General features: G+C 41.5%; 1 protein-coding gene across 1 annotated transcript in view; it reads left to right on the forward strand.

Moving 5' to 3' along the window:
* Positions 1 to 12763, forward strand: part of LOC126191147 (monocarboxylate transporter 1-like) — a 210406-nt gene extending 197643 nt beyond the window's left edge. Inside the window, exons 7-8 of the mRNA XM_049931901.1 lie at positions 1620 to 1811; positions 10716 to 12763. Of these exons, the coding sequence (XP_049787858.1) occupies positions 1620 to 1811; positions 10716 to 10840 (317 nt within the window). The 3' untranslated portion in view covers positions 10841 to 12763. The remainder of the gene's footprint in view (positions 1 to 1619; positions 1812 to 10715) is intronic.
* Positions 12764 to 19603: the final 6840 nt, after the last annotated feature.

Below are 19603 nucleotides of genomic sequence, written 5' to 3' on the forward strand. Positions count from 1 at the left end.
AACGAATGCATCGTCAGATACAAAGTGTGTACGCACCTTTTGAATGCCAAAAGCAAACAAAGGCAACACATTTAGGTGCGACAGTACACTGTATATGCATCACTGTTTTGCATTTTAAAGTAGCTGCTTAGAAAACAAAACTGCACTGTCTTTGCTGTGATTGTACAAAATTAGAAAATTAAAAACCCTAATGTCTTATTTTATCAAAGTATAAGAGTGGAATAATAGCATATTCGTTACTGACGTTTTGTGGTTATGTGTGTTACATATTTTCAAGATGAGAGATACAGTTCATCACGTTTGTACAACATTTTAAAGAGAAACATAGGAGAAAGTGTAGACCTTCCTGTAAGTTTTGTATAGAGTTCTGTATTTTCATTTTGCTGATGCTTCTGATTAATTTTTTGCCGGCCGCTGTGGCCGACCGGTTCTAGGCGCTTCAGTCCGTAACCGCGTTGTTGCTACGGTCGTAGGCTCAATCCTGCCGCGGGTATGGACGTGTGTGATGTCCTTAGGTTAGTTAGGTTCAAGCAGTTCTAAATCTAGGGGACTGATGACCTCAGATGTTAAGCCCTATAGTGCTTAGAGCCATTTTAACCATTTTTGATTAGTTTTAAACATACTTAACATTTCATTTCATTCATTATCCAAGACCATTTTCGATATTATTGAAAAGTTTACGTGCCACTATTTCTTTCTTCGCTTATTCTTCAGTCCCTCTCCACAAATACTATATTGTAAATAACGTAGGTGTACTGTATTTGTGACACTTTTCGAAGTGTTAACTCTGTGGGAGCAAAATATTTACAAATATGAAATTTGTATCAAGAAACAAAGCAAAAACAATGACTGTCGGCGCTAAGAACGGTAATACGTCCGCCTGCTTAGCTGGGTGGTACCGTGTTTGTCTCCCATGCAAGAGAACCCGCGTTCGATTCTCTGCCGGGTTGGAGATTTTCTCCGCTCGTGGACTGGGTGTTGTGTTGTCTTCATCATCATTTCATCCTCATTCCGGCGCGCGAGTAGCCCAATGTGGCGTCGAATGAAATAAGACTTGCACTTGGCGGCCGAACTTCTCCGAATAGGGGCCTCCCAGCCAACGATGCCATACGATCATTTCCATTTTTTTAACGTAAACCGACGGTTCCTTCGATGTTGTTGTGACCGTTTTAAACTGCATGTTTATGTTGACGCTGCTGTCAAATGGTTCAAATGGCTCTGAGCATTATGGGACTTAACATATGTGGTCATCAGTCCCCTAGAACTTAGAACTACTTAAACCTAACTAACCTAAGGACAGGATACACACATCCATGCCCGAGGCAGGATTCGAACCTGCGACCGTAGCAGTCGCTGACACTGCTGTCAATCATAGGTTATTTGAGTATGTGAGCCAGTGTTGTCTTCAGAAAGTGGTTAAGGCAAAAGTCAGGATTTTCTACAGTCTGGCAGACAAGGCAGAAAACAAAAGGCCACGACAACTTGCTACCTTTCTACGATATACTGTTGTGGTAGAAACTACTGGTTGTGATGAGTTTCAATTTGTACAAGTCGAGTAGTGTAAGAGCTTACGTGATATGTGTTCTACACCTCGTCTCACGATATGTGACGTGTTGCAGCCATCGCCATGACGAGCAACCTGGTGGCGCTGTGCGTCATCTGCGCTCTGTGCGGCTTCTCGCGCGGCTCCGTCGTGGTCAACATCAACCTGTGCGTCTCGGAGGCCTGCGTCGACGAGAAGGTGCCCGCCGCCGTCGGGCTCAACATGGTCTTCAAGGGCATCTCCATACTCACCTTCGGCCCTCTGCTCGGTAAGAGAGTTCCTCCTATGGTCAGACGTCCCCCACTCCTCCACACTGGGTAGGATTACGACACCCCATACCTCCTGTTCCTCTTGTTACACAGATCTTTACGTAATACCGGCTTTCCACATTCACTGTATCTTACCATTCCTTTTGTTATGACATGTTCCGCACCTTTGCTATTATCAGTAACCTGGTAGCACTCCCTCCCTCTTACTTTTTTTCCTTTCTCCATCTCTCTTAAAACATCTGTTCAAAATGGTTCAAATGCCTCTGAGCACTATGGGACATAACATCTGAGGTCATCAGTCCCCTATAACTTAGAACTACTTAAACCTAACTAACCTAAGGACATCACACACATCCATGCCTGAGGCAGGATTCGAACCTGCGACCGTAGCAGTCGCGCAGTTCCGGACTGAAGCGCCTAGAGCCGCTCGGCCACCGCGGCCGGCAAAACATCTGTAAAGTAGTGTCTTCTTACACAGTGTCCTAACATGTTTACGAGGATGAGTCAAATGAAAACCTTAAATTTGTAATAACAAATCGAAATTTCGCGCCGTTATCCTGTAAGTTGGTAAGCGTGCTACAAACAGCGTGCAGAATGGCCTGTAGGTGGCAGCATAGTGCAGGTGCACACATACCGTCGCACTGTCAGCATAAAGATGGCCGCCCCACTTGCGACTTGCACCAGGGAAGAACAGCGTTCAGTTGTTCGGTTTTTGCGTAGTGATGGTGTGAAACCTATTGAAATTCATCGGCGAATGAAGGTTCAGTACGGTGACACATGTTTGTCACAGCAGCAAGTCTACAAATGGAGTAGGAAGTTCGCAAATGGTGTGACTTCAGTGGAAGGTGCTCCTCGTCCAGGTCAGGCACAACGAGTTGTGACTCCACAAAACATTGCAGCAGTTCAAGCCTTAGTGAAGGGAAACTGCCGAGTGACAGTGAATGACATTGCAGCATCTTTACAGCTAAGTCATGGGTTAGCATACCACATAGTGCATGATGTGCTCCAGTTTCACAAAGTGTCTGCAAGATGGGTGCCACGGCAGCTAACTCCTGAAATGTGAGACCGACGTGTTGATGCTTGTGAAGAGCTTCTTCGGCGCTTTGAACGAGAAGGTGATGGCTTCCTTGGAAGAATCGTTACTGGAGACGAAACCTGGGTTCACTTCCACCAGCCGAGCGAGCAAGGAATGGCGCCATTCGTCATCACCAAAACCAAAGAAGTTTCGAACAGAACCATCAGCAAGGAAGGTTATGCTGAGTCACTTTTGGGACGAAAAAGGCGTCATTTTGGAGAATTACATGCCTAGAGGGACCACTGTCACCTGTGCATCATACACAGATCCCCTAAAAAATCATCTGCCGCCTGCAAGCAAATCAAAGCGACGTTGATTGCTGTCAGCAGGTGTCCTTTTGCAACATGACAATGCAAGGCCACACACTGCCCGTACAACAGTTGCAACAATCACAGACCTGCGTTTTGAGTGTCTTCCTCATCCACCATACTCACCAGACCTTGCTCCAAGTGATTTCCATGTGTTTGGACTACTCAAAGACGCAATGGGAGAAAAGAAGTTCCGTTCTGATGAAGAGGTACGCCACGCGGTGGGTGAGTGGTTGCGCGGACTACCAAACGAATTTATTTCTAAAGGAATTTATGCACTTTGTAAGCGCTGGAGGACTTGCATTCAGCGTGAGGGAGATTATGTTGAAAAGTGATTCAGCATTGTGCCACTTCTGCACAATAAATAATATTTAAAAAATTATTTAAGGTTTTCATTTGACTCACCCTCGTATATTCTCTATAAAATGTAGTGCAATGTTTGCCTTTTTTCACCAACTATCCATAATACTTCATTCTTAACTCATTCTGCCCGGTTTATCGTTTCCATCCCGTTCCAAACCCACATCTCAGAGGCTTCCAGTCTATTATCAGCTTCCTTCCGTTTTCAGATTTGTGCGCCGTAAAAAACCACAGTCCACATGAAGCATTTAAACAGTCTTCCTCTCAATTGTCTGTTCAATTTTCCACTTATAGCATCTTCTTCCTGTTGAATGTTGCGTAACTACTACAGCTCTGGCTTTTAATCCTTGGAGCCATGTCTTTCCTGCTTTACAATGAGGTGACAGAAGTCATAGGACACCACCTAACATCGTGTCCCACCTCCTTTTGCCCAGCATAGAGCAGCAGCTGGACGTGGCATCGACTCAACAAGTCGGTAGAAGTCCCCTGCACAAATATTGAGCCATGCTGCTTCTACGGGGTGGTCCATCTGAAGTTTCGGATGAGATTATCTCGAAAACTATACATCGGGTAAAAATAGTGGCTAAGACAAGTTCGTAAGCCCGAAGGGGAACATCAAATGATACTACACGTGACCCCCAATCCCCCCCCCCCCCCAATTGGGTGGGGCGGGGGGCAACTTTTAAATCTTATATGGAAACCTCAATTTTTTTAAATTGCAGAATCGGATTCTCGATAAAAAATTAATCAAGTTTTATCTGAAACATTTTTTAAGCCATTGACAGATGGCGCTGAAATCAAGAAAAATTAAAACTGGGGATGAACTCCGATTTATTTAGATGATCCACGAAGGACGCGTCAAATCGATACAAAATGTGCACCAATTCTTTCATTACGCCAAATTACAGAATGTTTTTTACAAAATGTTTTTGAGGGAGGGAGGCGGAATGGTATTAAAATCTCGTTAGGGAATAGGGAACTATTCACAATTGCATTACTTAGCTAAAAAATATGGTTTATGACAGACAGCCCACAACCCGAAACGATATGGGGCAACGCATTGGAAGAGCGTGTGCAGCCATACCACGGGATGTGCTGCTCAAAACTGTGGACAACTTGCGCAGACGATTGACTTTATGCAATGAAGCAAATGGGGATAATTTTGAACAAATTCTTCGTGGCTAATTTCATTAATTAAGCACCCCAACATGTGAGAGGCAAGGGGACTCCCACTAATAAAGCACCCCAACATGTAAGAGGCAAGGGGACTCAGACTAATGAAGCACACCATGGGAACATCATTCTACTACGTCCATGTCGTTGTTCCTGCTAACGCCTAAAGTAGGATACAGTACATTTTGTACAAAAAATAGCTTAATTTGGCGTAACGAAAGAACTGGTGCACATTTTTTATCAATTTGATGCGTATTTCCCTGATAATTCTAAATAAATCAGAGTTCATCCTCAATTTTACTTTTTCTCTCGATTTAATCGCCATCTGCAAATGGTTTGAAAAGTGTTTCAGACAAAACTTGATTACTTTTTTTATGGAGAATCCGAATCTGCAATTAAAATTTAAGATTTAAAAGTTGCCCACCGCCCCACCCAAGGGGGTGGGGGCTGGAGGTCATGTGTAGTATTATTTGAAGACCCCCTTCGAGCTTACAAACCTGTCTTAGCCACAATTTTTACCCGATGTATAATTTTCGAGATAATCTCATCCGAAACTTCAGATGGGCCGCCTTGTATAACAGACGATAGGTGGATAGGCGGTCACTGTGGCCGTGCGGTTCTAGGCGCTTCAGTCTGGAACCGCGCGACCGCTACGGTCGCAGGTACGAATCCTGCCTCGGGCATGGATGTGTGTGATGTCCTTAGGTTAGTTAGGTTTAAGTAGTTCTACGTTCTAGGGTACTGATGACCTCAGAAGCCCCATAGTGCTCAGAGCCATTTGAACCATTTTTGATAGTTGGAAGGTGGTGCCAGTGCAGGATGTTGGGCACGAATTGACCTCTTAATTATGCTCCATGGGATTAAACATTCGCTCGAATTGTCCAGAACGTTCTTCAAACCAGTCACGAACAATTGTGGCCTGGTGACATGGCGTGTTGTCATCCATAAAAATTCCATCCTTGTTTGGGAACATGAAGTCCATGACTGGCTATAAATGGTCTCTAGTAGCCGATCATAACCTTTTCCATTCAATTATCGGTTCAGTTGGACCAGAGAACCCAGTCCATTCACTTAAACACAGCACTCACCATTATGGAGGCTCCACCGCTTTACATATTGCCTTGTTGATTGCGTCCATGGCTTTCTGAAGAAGCCTGCGCCACACCCGAACTCTACCATCAGCTCTTACCAACTGAGATCGGGGCTCGTCTGACCAGGCGAAGGTTTTTAAGTCGTCAAGGGTCCAGCCGATATGGTCACGAGCCCAGGAGAGTCGCTGCAGCAAAGGCAGTCGAGCCGGTCGGTCGTCGTCTGCCATAGCCCATTAACGCCATATTTCGCTGCATTGTCCAAACGGATACGTACGCTGTACACCCCACGTGGATTTCTTGCGGTTATTTCACGCAGTATTGCTTGTCTGTTAGCGATGACAATGACAATGACGTCAATGGCGCTGCTATCGGTCGTTAAGTGGAGGTCGTCGGCAGCTGTGTTGCCCGTGGTGAGAGGTAATGCCTGATATTCGATATTCTCGGCACACTCTTGACACTGTGGATCTCGGAATATTGAATTCACTAGCTGTTTCCGAAATGGAATGTTCCATACGTCTAGCTCCAACTACCAATCCGGATATAAAGTCTGTTAATTCCCTTCTTCTGGCCGTAATCACGTCGGAAGTCTTTTCACATGGATCACCTGAGTACAAATGGCAGCTCCACCACTGCACTGCCCTTTTATACCTTGTGGTTCAAAAATGGGTCTGAGCACAATGGGACTTAACATCTATGGTCATCAGTCCCCTAGAACTTAGAACTACTTAAACCTAACTATCCTAAGGACATCACACACATCCATGCCCGAGGCAGGATTCGACCCTGCGACCGTAGCGGTCACGCGGTTCCATACTGAAGCGCCTAGAACGGCACGGCCACACAGGCCGGCTATACCTTGTGTACGTGATACTACCGCCATCTGTACATGTGCAAATCATTATCCCATGACTTTTGTCAGCCCCTCACCTCAGCCCAAGTATTAGAAAAATTTTAATTGTCCATTTGTATCATGTCCTGGTATTAAGGTTATCTTCCCATCCTTTATACCAATGGAAATAATGTTGGTTTCCTTCATAACATACTCTTGACTTATTGCAGTTAGATTTGCTACCAGTTAGATCATTGTGAGTTAGTTTTCATCCAAAAGCTCCGTGTTGTCATCATATTTTATATTTTTAGGCCCAAAAATACGTACAAACATCCTTGTCATCTTCCAAACAAGGCATCCACCAACTTTTTCAATCAATGGCAAGCCGAGTAACTTCTTCATTGAGATGAAGGGAGGGAGATGGACCAACGCTTCATTGACTAGCTCAGTTTGTGAAGCTCTTTCTCTTAAATAAGTATCCAGTTTTTCTGAAATTTGTTTGTCAGTACATGTATATCACATCTACCGATTTCCATCCGATTTGACTGAGTCTGTCGTGGTGCGTCTTTTCTCCTTTTTTTAATTTTTTATTTTTTTGTACGTAGCATAGTGCCCTGATTATCAATTTTTCACGGCCATACAACATTCCCGTACTTGGTAGATACCATACTGCAGCCAAATCTAAGACGTGTGAGACACAATAAATTCTCCATTTACTCTGATACACATTTATTTCGGTAAGATGAACTAATAAGCTGAAAAACACCCCGGCATCTATTAAACGAAATTTTGATGCCACAATTCTCAAACTTCGATGGGTCACTGCGTCCAAGTTCCTAATGTCCCGACACGGATTTTTTTGTAGAGAGTTATTTTTACCGTCCCATACAACAAATTCAACGTTGTGGTTATAGTTTTGAAATACCGTGTGCATGTCACCAATTTAATAAAGGAAATGTAGAAACAAATACCATCATATTACTGAAGATATATTTCACAGTTCAGTTGACATTTCGTACACCTGATCTTCTTTCATGATGGTCTGGGTCATAGGTCTGTTACTTCTTCTAAGTATTCAGCCGTCTTTTTCTTGGTCTTCCTAAGGATCTCGTTCCTAAGGGCTTAAAATTTAAGGCTCGTTTTAGTAGTCTTGAATCTGGCATTGTTGTAGATGTTCTAGCCAGCTTTGTCGATTAAACCTGATCTTCTCTTTTATAGCATATACGTCAAGCTCAGCTCTTATGTCTTCGTTTCTTAGTCTATCAATCTCGCACAGCCGTTAACTCCTCTTAGAAATTTCATTTCTTGGATTCTGCTTTGTTGATTTTTAGTAGCTGTCCTAGTTTCGCCATATGAGGATGGACATTACCTTCTTAAACTTGATTTTTGTGTCTTTCCTCACTTTATTTCTCAGTGTTCCATTGATTGTTCCTCATGTCATTTAATGATTCTGCAGTTAGTTGTCAGTGTCGAATTCAGTCTGGCAGCTTATAATACTTCAAAGCTAAATGAATTTGTCCAGTGTGTTTGATTCCTATTATTCTCTTATTGTTATCTAATTCATGGAGATTGTTATAATGGCGATACTGACAAAAAAGTAAATTTAAAATACCGCCGTGAGGCGTGTTCTCTGGTCTCGTTGGCTAGAGGTAATCTTAGAAAAGTTTAGGTTGAGGTTCAAGATCCGTCTGGTATACAAATTGAATTGACTGCTTGTTGACAGCATAGCACACACTCTACTTAAGAGACAAAGTTTCATCGTATGCTCATTAGTTCTGTAGTTGCTGGTAGCTGGCGCCATTTATTGGGGAATGCTAACTTATCTCTTAAAGTCTGTATAGATCTTCATACCACAATCCGAACTGAGCAGGATTCCCACGCTCTATTCTTTACTCTGTTTTCTAGCGAATATCGAATCCATTAAACATGTGAGTGGCAGTGGGCTTCTTCCTGGTTTTCAACGACCCTGAAGCAGGATCTGTCTAAAACTAAAGCGTCTAAAATAAGAGTACGAAGAATGATGGAAATCACGCTTATGCTCCAAGGTGGCGTAAAAGTATTCTACATCGTATGTGAAGTATTTCGTGGCATATAATGCGTCAAGACATTTCGACATTTCGGTATTTCAAGGGAAAGGCGTAAGTCTTTTTTTATTGCAATTCTGTGATTTTATTCTTTTTTATACTCCAATGTTAACATCCACTTCTGAAACAGAAATGCGAAGCACGTTGAAAAAGTATCGTATTAATTCGAATTCGTAGTTGTTTTAGTTGATGCAGTGCCATAAATGTCGCCCCTTGTCACGCATTCATCAGCATATTCTTCTGTTGTTCTGGTGTATTCATGACAGTAACGGAAGAAACGCCAGCTTGGCTTGTAATTAAGAAGGCAATAAAATGCTTAAAACAGTATGTTCCGCTCCGCTGCTAATATAGAAACTTTCTGTTCTAATTGTTAATACGCGGTGGCGTAGTTTTCAAAGTTCAAGGGGAACGTGAAAATGTTGATTGCATTTCTGGCGGCACCGTGCCACAGGAGCAATTTTATTAATTTCCGTTATAAATGTTTGTTGTCTAGCCATGATTGCGCGGCAAAATGTACACTGATATCGGCGAAAATAGAAGTAGCGAGGTCTGATAGACCAGGAGAGTGGCGATTGTTTAATATTACTCGGAGCCCCAGTATTTATTTTTTAGTGCTGTATAATATTTTTCTACCGAGAAAATTAGTTACGAAACCCTCAGGCGCAGCAACAAATGGTTTGTGTTCACTGTGGAGTGGACCTGCTGCGACCACCTGCTGGTAACAAGAGTAATAATCGATTTCAGCAGATACAGCAGCGAGAAACGCTGTAAGTGTATCAGTTTTATCTGGTCTCTTGTGTCTATTACTCACACCGGAAGAACACCCCTCCCCCTCCGAGAGGACATGACTCTCATGTGATAACGGCCTAATAATCTAATTAATATTGCAATTAAATGACTGGCTGTCTATGACACACTAAGGAAGACCAATTTTGTATATGGAGGGCGTGATATAGAAAGATGAATTAATGAGAGAATGATTTAGAGAGTTTTACACTAGCTAAAGACTGACTACACCGCCCGTCGAAAGAGTTCAGAGACTGATTCTATTCCTGACATACAAGTGACGTAGGCACAGCTATGTACGGTGGCAGCTTGAACTAACAACTAGCGTAAACAACTGATGTGATTCGACAAGTAACTTTTGAGCAGGCAGTGTTAAATAAGGGACGTGAGGCCTTAGTATGTCAACATCGTTGTGTCACGATCCTCAGTGGAGCAACATCTCTAAATCAATTGTTCAAGGTGTTCTCCTCAATGTTCTGAAGAAGAGAAACGTGTGTGCAATATTTGCTCCGCACACCGCCACTACTGGATAAAAACAACGACGCATGAAAGCCTCTCGCGACTTGAGTGAAACGCAAAACGGGGACAGTTCTTTTGTGGAAAGAATGACATGGAGCGAGTCTTCGTGTCATGAATACGAACCTACACGACAAAATACAGGAATTCACACGATGGCTCAACTCTTTGACGACATAACCGGCGATCCAGACGATCTGACTTGCGACTTAAAGAAGGACTTCTCCAGAGTTTCACATGGTGTTATGGACAGTCTGTGCGGTGTAATTTAGTGAGAAGAGACTGTACAGACATCTGGAACTTTAAAACCACCGTCTTATCTTTCTCTAATTTTTAAATGGTTCAAATGGCTCTAAGCACTATGGGACTTAACATCTGAGGTCATCAGTCCCATAGACTTAGAACCACTTAAACCTAACTAACCTAAGGACATCACACACATCCATGTCCGAGGCAGGATTCGAACCTGCGACCGTTGCAGCCGGGTGGTTCCGCACTGAAGCGCCTATAACCGCTCGACCTCTCTATTTTTTAATCCAGTCTCGAAACATTTTGCGCTGACAGGATGGTGTGGTTCGCAAAGTCCTTTGATGTTGCACCTAAGACCGTTCTGGGCTACGATGTTGACCCTTTTAGGTGGCATGTAGTCATTGGTACTTAACGCCTTTTTCATGTCCACAGGTTACGTCCGAGACGAGACGGAGAACTACCCGCTGTGCATGCACATCCTGTCGCTGCTGATCCTGGTGACCATGTTGTGCTGGCTTGCCGAACTGATCGTCCTCCGCTTCCGCCGCAAGAGATGATCGCGTCCTGTTGACATCCACGAAGCCTTTAGTTGGGACGGTGCTCCAATCTACTGGACATGACGGCGGAAGCTCGCCGGGGCACACAAGGACTTGGATGGGCCTGTGGGCTGTGTGATCCGCCGTCATGTGGACTCTTTAGTGACGCGAACTTGCCTATAGTCAAGCGTTGAAACGTTATTGACTGCCTTGTCTCCGCCCAGTAAAAGCCGAGCAAGGTGTAGTACTTAACATACTGCCATTACATGGAATCCATGGACGAGTGGCCCAGTAATAAATGTTGAATAATAATGGAAAGTATGAGCAGACTTCAAGAAACACCACTGCTTTTCACCAAGTTCTATGACCTGACTGTAATATAGTTGCAACGCGCAGTTGTGGAAAGCCAGCTAAATTAGTTGAGAGCATATTACATATATGGGTTCTGTGGGATTATACTTCTAGTACAGCTGCTGAAATTCTTGAGAAAAATATTAGAAAACAATTCATTGTATTGAAATTGGTAATTATGGAGTAACGGCAGCTTTGATCCACAGGAGTGACGGATGTGTTTGTTCTGCGAAGAGACAGCAATGTAAATCCATTATAAATGTTTTCCAGAGGTAGTTTATGAGATCACGTCAAACTAATTTTAGCTGTTCAATACAGACGTCTCCCTTTTGTCCAAATAATCCTACTCACCTTATGTTCAGTAGACCTCATTTATGTCGTAGAACTGTTTGTAACGGAAGTGCCTTTCAAAGGCATAATTTTTCTATTGTAATTTATATGACGGGTTGCAGATTTAGTATATAGAAGCCGAATCTTTTCCTCGTTGGCAACATACAGGAACGACAAGAATTTCTGCTACGAGTTTGTGTTAATAATGATTGTAAAGATTCTTATCACGTGTTGTCGTATCGTGAGACACAGTATCGTAGTTAAATTAACTGAAGTGCCTTTTTTAACTGATATAAGTGTTGTAAAATTGACTGGTTCACATGTGAGACGTTCCAACGAATCACAGCATGTTTCCGGAACCATTTTGACAAAACTCGGTGGATGCACCTATCTCTAAGCTCTACATCAGAACAGTATTTATATTAATTATTATCAAAGGGGCTTCAATTGGAATTTTATTTCTTTTCTCCTGTGAAACAAATGTTTGTGTTTGAAGATGTAAATCATTCACTTCTTTGGCCACAATTGACGTTTATTGAGCGCACACAATAAGTTAAAAATGTTTGGGTTTCAGCAGGAATGTTACAGCTAATTAAATGCTGTAACTGCATCTGCCATGTTAAAATGGACACATTCATTTTCTGTTTCAAAGAATACCATATTGCTTCAATGTGGCCCAACTTGTAGGGAGCAAAACTCCAGTATGTGGATAAAGGAAATCATGTAGTATTAATAAATTCACTTTTTATTGGTTTGTTTCCAAACAAATTTTACGTTAATGGACATTTGTGTATCATCGCTGCTCTTATTGAAGATTTATTGTCTCTGAGTGGATTGTTGTGGATTGTTGTTATATATAAATCACTTCAGGGTACCAATAATTTGTATTCTGTGAGACAGTATTATTGTAATTTGTCTATATCAAGAATGATACTCATTTTTAAAACTTACAACTGTGAATGAAACACACATATGTGCACTGCTGGTTGGACAGAGATAAGTTTAAGTAACATTTGATAAAATCAGTCTGTAGCCAAATGTTTCATGATGCAAACAATAACATAAATGTATTATGTTCCTTTGCAAGAACTTTGTAGAAAGACCGTGGATTACACCGAAATATAATTATCCACCTATTTAAATAAAGTGCAACAGTATGCATTCTGGACAGTAGTTCTGCATTGTGTGCAGCCTTCTGGATGCACACACAAAGCTTTCTCAGCCCGCATAAGGTATAGTAAGCAAATAAATCGGTTATTTTAACATTGTCTGTCATTTTCTGTTTGTTTATTTAAAAAAATCCTAAATCTTAAATCTGTCTGTGCTGCAGAATATTACGGCCTCAAGTAGCTTTCTCTATGACTGGAAACCGCCGATGTCTTATCAGCATCAATTAAAAGACCTAAAATAAATATGCCTACATCATCTGAAGATGAATCTGCTGGTTTGAAGCCTGTAATAGATCTATTATTTATAAACGGAATAATTAACAGTAACAGTAACTACTTGATACTTTTACTTTCTGCAAAAATTTTGACACAATCACTGTCTCAGGTCGTAAATATTCGACAAAATAACATGTAATTTTAGATAACACACTTATTCAATAAACATTGAACCAGTATTGCATCAAAAGTATTTGGCCCATATTTTGGCCTGCAATCACTTTATAGGTGCTAGTGGAGGGATTACGTCCTAGTTTCCATATCTTGTTCCGTTGCTGGTATGATTAACCAAGAGAATAATGAGAGACTCTTTTTATTATTATCCTGGGATCCAAGGAACCATCTGAATGAAGGGTACTTAGGAATCAGTCGATTTTTTACATATATCTGAAGTTAAATGCTGTAAATAGATTAATCATAGTATAAATATAAATAATCTTTAAGCAACTTTCCAAATATTTTCCTGCAATTGGTCGTTGCCTATATCCACTTCATATTATAGAATGAAACAGTTCTTTCAAAACCTACTTTCATTTAATCATAAATGAGCATGGTGCATACATCTAACACCCTATGTTAAAAGGCTGTGTTCTTCACTTGATACTTTCTTAAAGCTAGAGCAATTAAAGTAACTTTTTCATCGACCTCTGTTGGTAATGATCTCTTATTTTTCGACATATTATGAAAAGGCTGTGAACAAAATGTGTGAACTGCTACACTCGATAATCACAGATTGTTTTAGTTTTTTTTTATCTCTAATAGCTCGCTTCAAAATGGTCTTTTTATGGCAAAAAAGCAAATTTGTGGTTAAAAGAAAGTGGTTTTTGAATCATTTGACAACTCTTCATCTATGCTTCCTTTAGCAGTTTTCGCCCTTTGCACCACTTGCCTCCCAAAATTCTTCAGTTTCCATTCAGCATTCTCCTTTCTCTCATTGTCCACTTTCTGGATATAACAATAGAAAAAACAATAAGCATATGTTTGAAATTTACCATAAACGCACAGCAATGGACATATCATTCCCTAATCCTTGAACCACCCACACTCACAAAAGTGAGCAGCACTTCAGCACATGCTCTATAGACTCAACATGGTGCCACTCACCAAAGGAAACTACCAAAAAGAGCTGGACATAATAATGCAGATTGCACAAACAAAACAATGCTTACAATAGTAACATAGTCACAAATCTAACAACAAAATTAAAAGTAAAATAAAAGCAGAGAGCACCAAACCACATACAACAACACAAAAGAATCAAACACAGAATAATCAGAAAAAGATGAAAGAAAACACAACATGGTACACAATGACATACAAACACAAATGCACACATAAAATCGTCAACATTTTCAAAAGACAGAGAATAAAGATAGCATACACAACAGACAATTCTATAAAAAAATACACACCAAAATTGATAAAAAACAGAGACGTACACCATAAAGCAGGTATATATCAAACACAGTGTTACACTTGTGAAGATAATACACAGGACAAAGAGGTATAACGTTTGATGTCAGATACAAAGAACACATGAGAGGCTGGAAGTATGGGACAAACCACTCCACATTTGCAGAACACCTAAGAGAAAATAACCACAAACCAGCTACTAGAGAAGAAGGCACTAAAATAATTATAATCAACAATAAAAATACTCCTAACCCTGCAAGAAAATTACCACATACAGAACACCAAAGCAGAAAGGAAAACCCAGTTGAATGATCAAGTACCCATGCCAAACAATTCATTGTTTACACTAACGGATAAAATAATGGAATAACACTCCTAAAGAGGAGTAATACAATAATAATAATAATAATAATAATAATAATAGTAATAATGTCACCCAATATAATAATAATACCACCCAACACCTTTTCACTCACTTTTCCATGAACCTCTCCATAAATACTGAAACCAAAAGTCAAATCAACATTTACTAAAGCTTTCAAACACTATCAGAAGTTGGTTTTAAACATATGCTTCGCTAGGTTGGCAACACGTAGGTAAACAAACTAAAGAGGAGGAAACACATAATGAAGTCCCAACATAAAAGTTGTTAAAAGCACAGTGTTCGAACAAAAAGCTGCATCTAGTGGCAAAAGAATAACAGAACGCCACAAAAAGAAGGAGAAACATGGTGAACAGTGTGAAAAAGCTCAGGATACAAAATTGTGCTTATGTTTTGGAATTAAACTGGTAGTAAAACCTTCAGACCAGGTGAGAGTAAACACACAGCACAGCAAACTGTAAGTAATTATTTATCTACACAAAGAAACGCGACGTGAACTGTTTGATTATCTAAAAATAACGAAATTGTATCGTTATAGATTGCACTAAAGATGCCTTAGAGCAAGAAAAAGGTGAAAGGCGTCTGGAAAAACGCACACAAAGAAACGCGACGTGAACTGTTTGATTATCTAATAATAACGAAATTGTATCGTTATAGATTGCACTAAAGATGCTTTGGAGCAAGAAAAAGGTGAAATGCGTCTGGAAAAAATAAATTTAAGTTGCAGCAAGAAAAGGCGGCTTTATTTACAAAACAAGCCAACTTATAACCAACACTCCTGGAAATGGAAAAAAGAACACATTGACACCGGTGTCAGACCCACCATCCTTGCTCCGGACACTGCGAGAGGGCTGTACAAGCAATGATCACACGCACGGCACAGCGGACACACCAGGAACCGCGGTGTTGGCCGTCGAATGGCGCTAGCTGCGCAGCATTTGTGCACCGCCGCCGTCAGTGTCAGCCAGTTTGCCGTGGCATACGGAGCTCCATCGCAGTCTTTAACACTGGTAGCATGCCGCGACAGCGTGGACGTGAACCGTATGTGCAGTTGACGGATTTTGAGCGAGGGCGTATAGTGGGCATGCGGGAGGCCGGGTGGACGTACCGCCGAATTGCTCAACACGTGGGGCGTGAGGTCTCCACAGTACATCGATGGTGTGGGGAGCGATCTCCTACACTGGCCGTACACCACTGGTGATCGTCGAGGGGACACTGAATAGTGCACGGTACATCCAAACCGTCATCGAACCCATCGTTCTACCATTCCTAGACTGGCAAGGGAACTTGCTGTTCCAACAGGACAATGCACGTCCGCATGTATCCCGTGCCACCCAAAGTGCTCTAGAAGGTGTAAGTCAACTACCCTGGCCAGCAAGATCTCCGGATCTGTCCCCCATTGAGCATGTTTGGGACTGGATGAAGCGTCGTCTCACGCGGTCTGCACGTCCAGCACGAACGCTGGTCCAACTGAGGCGCCAGGTGGAAATGGCATGGCAAGCCGTTCCACAGGACTACATCCAGCATCTCTACGATCGTCTCCATGGGAGAATAGCAGCCTGCATTGCTGCGAAAGGTGGATATGCACTGTACTAGTGCCGCCATTGTGCATGCTCTGTTGCCTGTGTCTATGTGCCTGTGGTTCTGTCATGTGATCATGTGATGTATCTGACCCCAGGAATGTGTCAATAAAGTTTCCCCTTCCTGGGACAATGAATTCACGGTGTTCTTATTTCAATTTCCAGGAGTGTACATTCACGATTTTTACTTGTTAATTCCTTTCACATTACTACAACTATTACTATACAACGTATCGTAGGGGTGTAGCTGAAGTTGAGACCAGCAATTTGATATATGACGCTTGTGGGCTATCAAGCCGGAACACAACCTCAAACTGCCTTACCAAAGGTGCCTATGCTATACCGCACGCCCGTCGCGAGAGGTTTTTAATACCTCGTCCTCTTAAGCCACTGAAATTCGTTGACATTAGCAAGTTAAGCTTCTCTGTAGGGGTAATGAAAGGAAAAAGTGTTCTGAAGACGTTACGCAAAAACTAATTAACGTTTCCAATTCGATCCAAACTTCACACGTACAAACAGAGTAGTCCGTGATTTGTATAAACAAAACCGCTGCGATTGTTTGAACTCTTCATTGGAGAACACGATCGCTTTCGCAAAAAAATCTGCATCATCAGGTGCTTCACTGTATAGAAAGTGACAAAAGAACTCATCAGAAATTTAGCCATACCAAGAAAAGGGCAAGTAAAAGCGTTGAAGTCTATGTCTACCTACAGTCGAAGATTAAAGGTTCTGTTACACCGGATAAAGCCATTCCCAACATTTATATCCAGGTATTCAAAACTTTGATCACGAATGTGCGAGCGCCTATGACAAAATGTATTGGGGACTAAGGCCATCCACAACCTAAAAAAAAGTAAAAACATCAAAGTAAGAACATAATAGCTATTAAAATAATTTATAATAAAAGTAATTAAAATACTTAACAAATACACCGCGTTTGTATCATTAAAAGCGAAACAATTGTCAATAATGTCACACTTTACCTCCATTGTAGACAGCCTGAAAATGAAGCATTGGTGCCCCCGCCAGTTAACCGGTGAGGCCTACACGGAAGGCCACGCATGCACAGTGTCGCAAACATTAAGTAACCAGATACCTCGATTGAAATATTGGGAGCTGGCTGCACATTTTAAATTACAAAACTCTAAAAATCAGAAATAATATACTCTGCTTATGATCCCCAGAAAACACCCTCAACCCCCATACAGATTTACGTCACAGAAACGTTCTATCCAATTTTGATTATTTAAGCGAATAACGTTTTCTACCCTACCATTGTTTTTTATTAATAACACGTTTTTCATTTGCGTAATCAAATTTTGTTATTTGGAAGGGCACTGCATTGGCTAGTGCTAGCATATAGGATCCTGGATCGTAAATTAGTTGCAAGAGTAATTCTGACTTATGTGACTCTTAAACAGTTTGGTAATTTAAAATGTGTAGCCAGCCCCCAATATTTCAGTCACGATATCTGGTTATTTAATGTTTGTAACGCTGCATATGCACGGGTTTCCGCGTAGGCCTCGCTACAGATAGCGGTTAGATGACGCCGGCAACAGCAACGCTTCCTCCCCAGGCTGTCTACAATGGATGTAGAGTGTGACACTCTTGAGAACTGTTTGTCTTATAATGTTACAAACGCTGCGTATTTGATACCTATTTTATTTTTATTGTAAATTGTTTTAATAACTACTACGTTCTTACTTAGACGTTTTCGTTGGGGTCTTTTTTAGTTTGGGGCTGGCCCTAACCGCCAATACATTTTATCATGGACGCTCGCACACTCATGAGTCATAAGGTTTAAATACATAGATATAAATGTTGAGAGTGGCCTTATCTGGTTTAAATAGATCTTTTAATCTTTGATTGTGAGTAGACATAGGCCTTATCGCTTTTATTTTTCCTTTTCTTGGCATGGCTAAATTTCTGATAAGTTCTTTTATGCCTTTCTATACAGCGAAACACCTGAAGATACAAATTTAATTTGTGAAACCTGTCATGTTCTCTAAGAAGGAGTTCTACAGTTACAGCGGTTTTGTTTATGCAATCATGGAATATTTAGGCTGCGGTTGCCATACATATAAAACAGTGAGCCCAGTAGTCTCACAGTAAGAAAACTAGAGAAACAAAACGCTTCAATTGTTAAATTTTCGCTGTTGCAATTCATAGATTTTTGAGGTAAAATTTACACCCTGCCCCCTACTTTACAGTTAGCAAATGCACAACTAAGTCCGTGGCGTAAGAGGGAGAGAAGATATTTCACAAAGTGTCGCGGCGGGCATGTGCTGTGGCTGTTAAGTGACTGGAGCTGTGTTCTGGCTTGATTGTCCACAAGCGTCTTAAATCAAACTGTTCGTCTCAGCTTCATCTACACGATTGTGGGATGTTCGAAACAGTTATCATTTACACCCTGCATACGTCGGTTATATTCGTGCATTATGAGTACACGTTTCACAAACTTTGCCGGCCAGGGTGGCCGAGCGGTTCTAGGCGCTACAGTCTGGAACCGCGCGACCGCTACAGTAACAAGTTCGAATCCTGCCTCGGGCATGAATGTTTGTGATGTCCTTAGGTTAGTTAGGTTTAAGTTGTTCTAGTTCTAGGGGACTGATGACTTCAGACGTTAAGTCCCATAGTGCTCAGAGCCATTTGAACCATTTTTTGACAAACTTTGTGCTCTCAATCTTACTCTCTCTGTATTTGCAAACATATCATTTTGCCTCTGTTGTAATTCAACCACCACGTTCACTATACGAGCCTTCTACGTCGGCGCATTATCATGAATCAGCACTTGCAACCTACGTCCTCAATTAATTGTATTCCAATCTCTGTCTTCCTCTACAGTTTTTGCCCTCTACAGCTCCCTCCAGTACCATGGAAGTCATTCCCTCGTGTCTTAGCAGATGTCCTATCATCCTGTCCCTTCCCCTTATCAGTGTTTTCCACATATTCCTTTCCTCTCCGATTCTGCGTAGAACCTCCTCATTCCCTACCTTATCAGTCCACCTAATTCTCAACATTCGTCTATAGCACCACATCTCAAATGCTTCGATCCTCTTGTGTTCCGGTTTTCCATCCTCAGAAATTTCTTCCTCAAATTAAGGCCGGTATTTGATATTAGTAGACTTCGCTTTGCCAGAAATGCCTTTTTTGCCATAGCGAGTCTGCTTTTGATGTCCTCCTTGCTCCGTCCGTCATTGGTTATTTTACTGCCTAGGTAGCAGAATTCCTTAACTTCATTGACTTCGTGACCCTCAATCCTGATGTTAAGTTTCTCGCTGTT

The sequence above is a fragment of the Schistocerca cancellata genome, chromosome 6 (genome assembly GCF_023864275.1).
Source record: "Schistocerca cancellata isolate TAMUIC-IGC-003103 chromosome 6, iqSchCanc2.1, whole genome shotgun sequence".
NCBI classification, from domain to species: domain Eukaryota; kingdom Metazoa; phylum Arthropoda; class Insecta; order Orthoptera; family Acrididae; genus Schistocerca; species Schistocerca cancellata.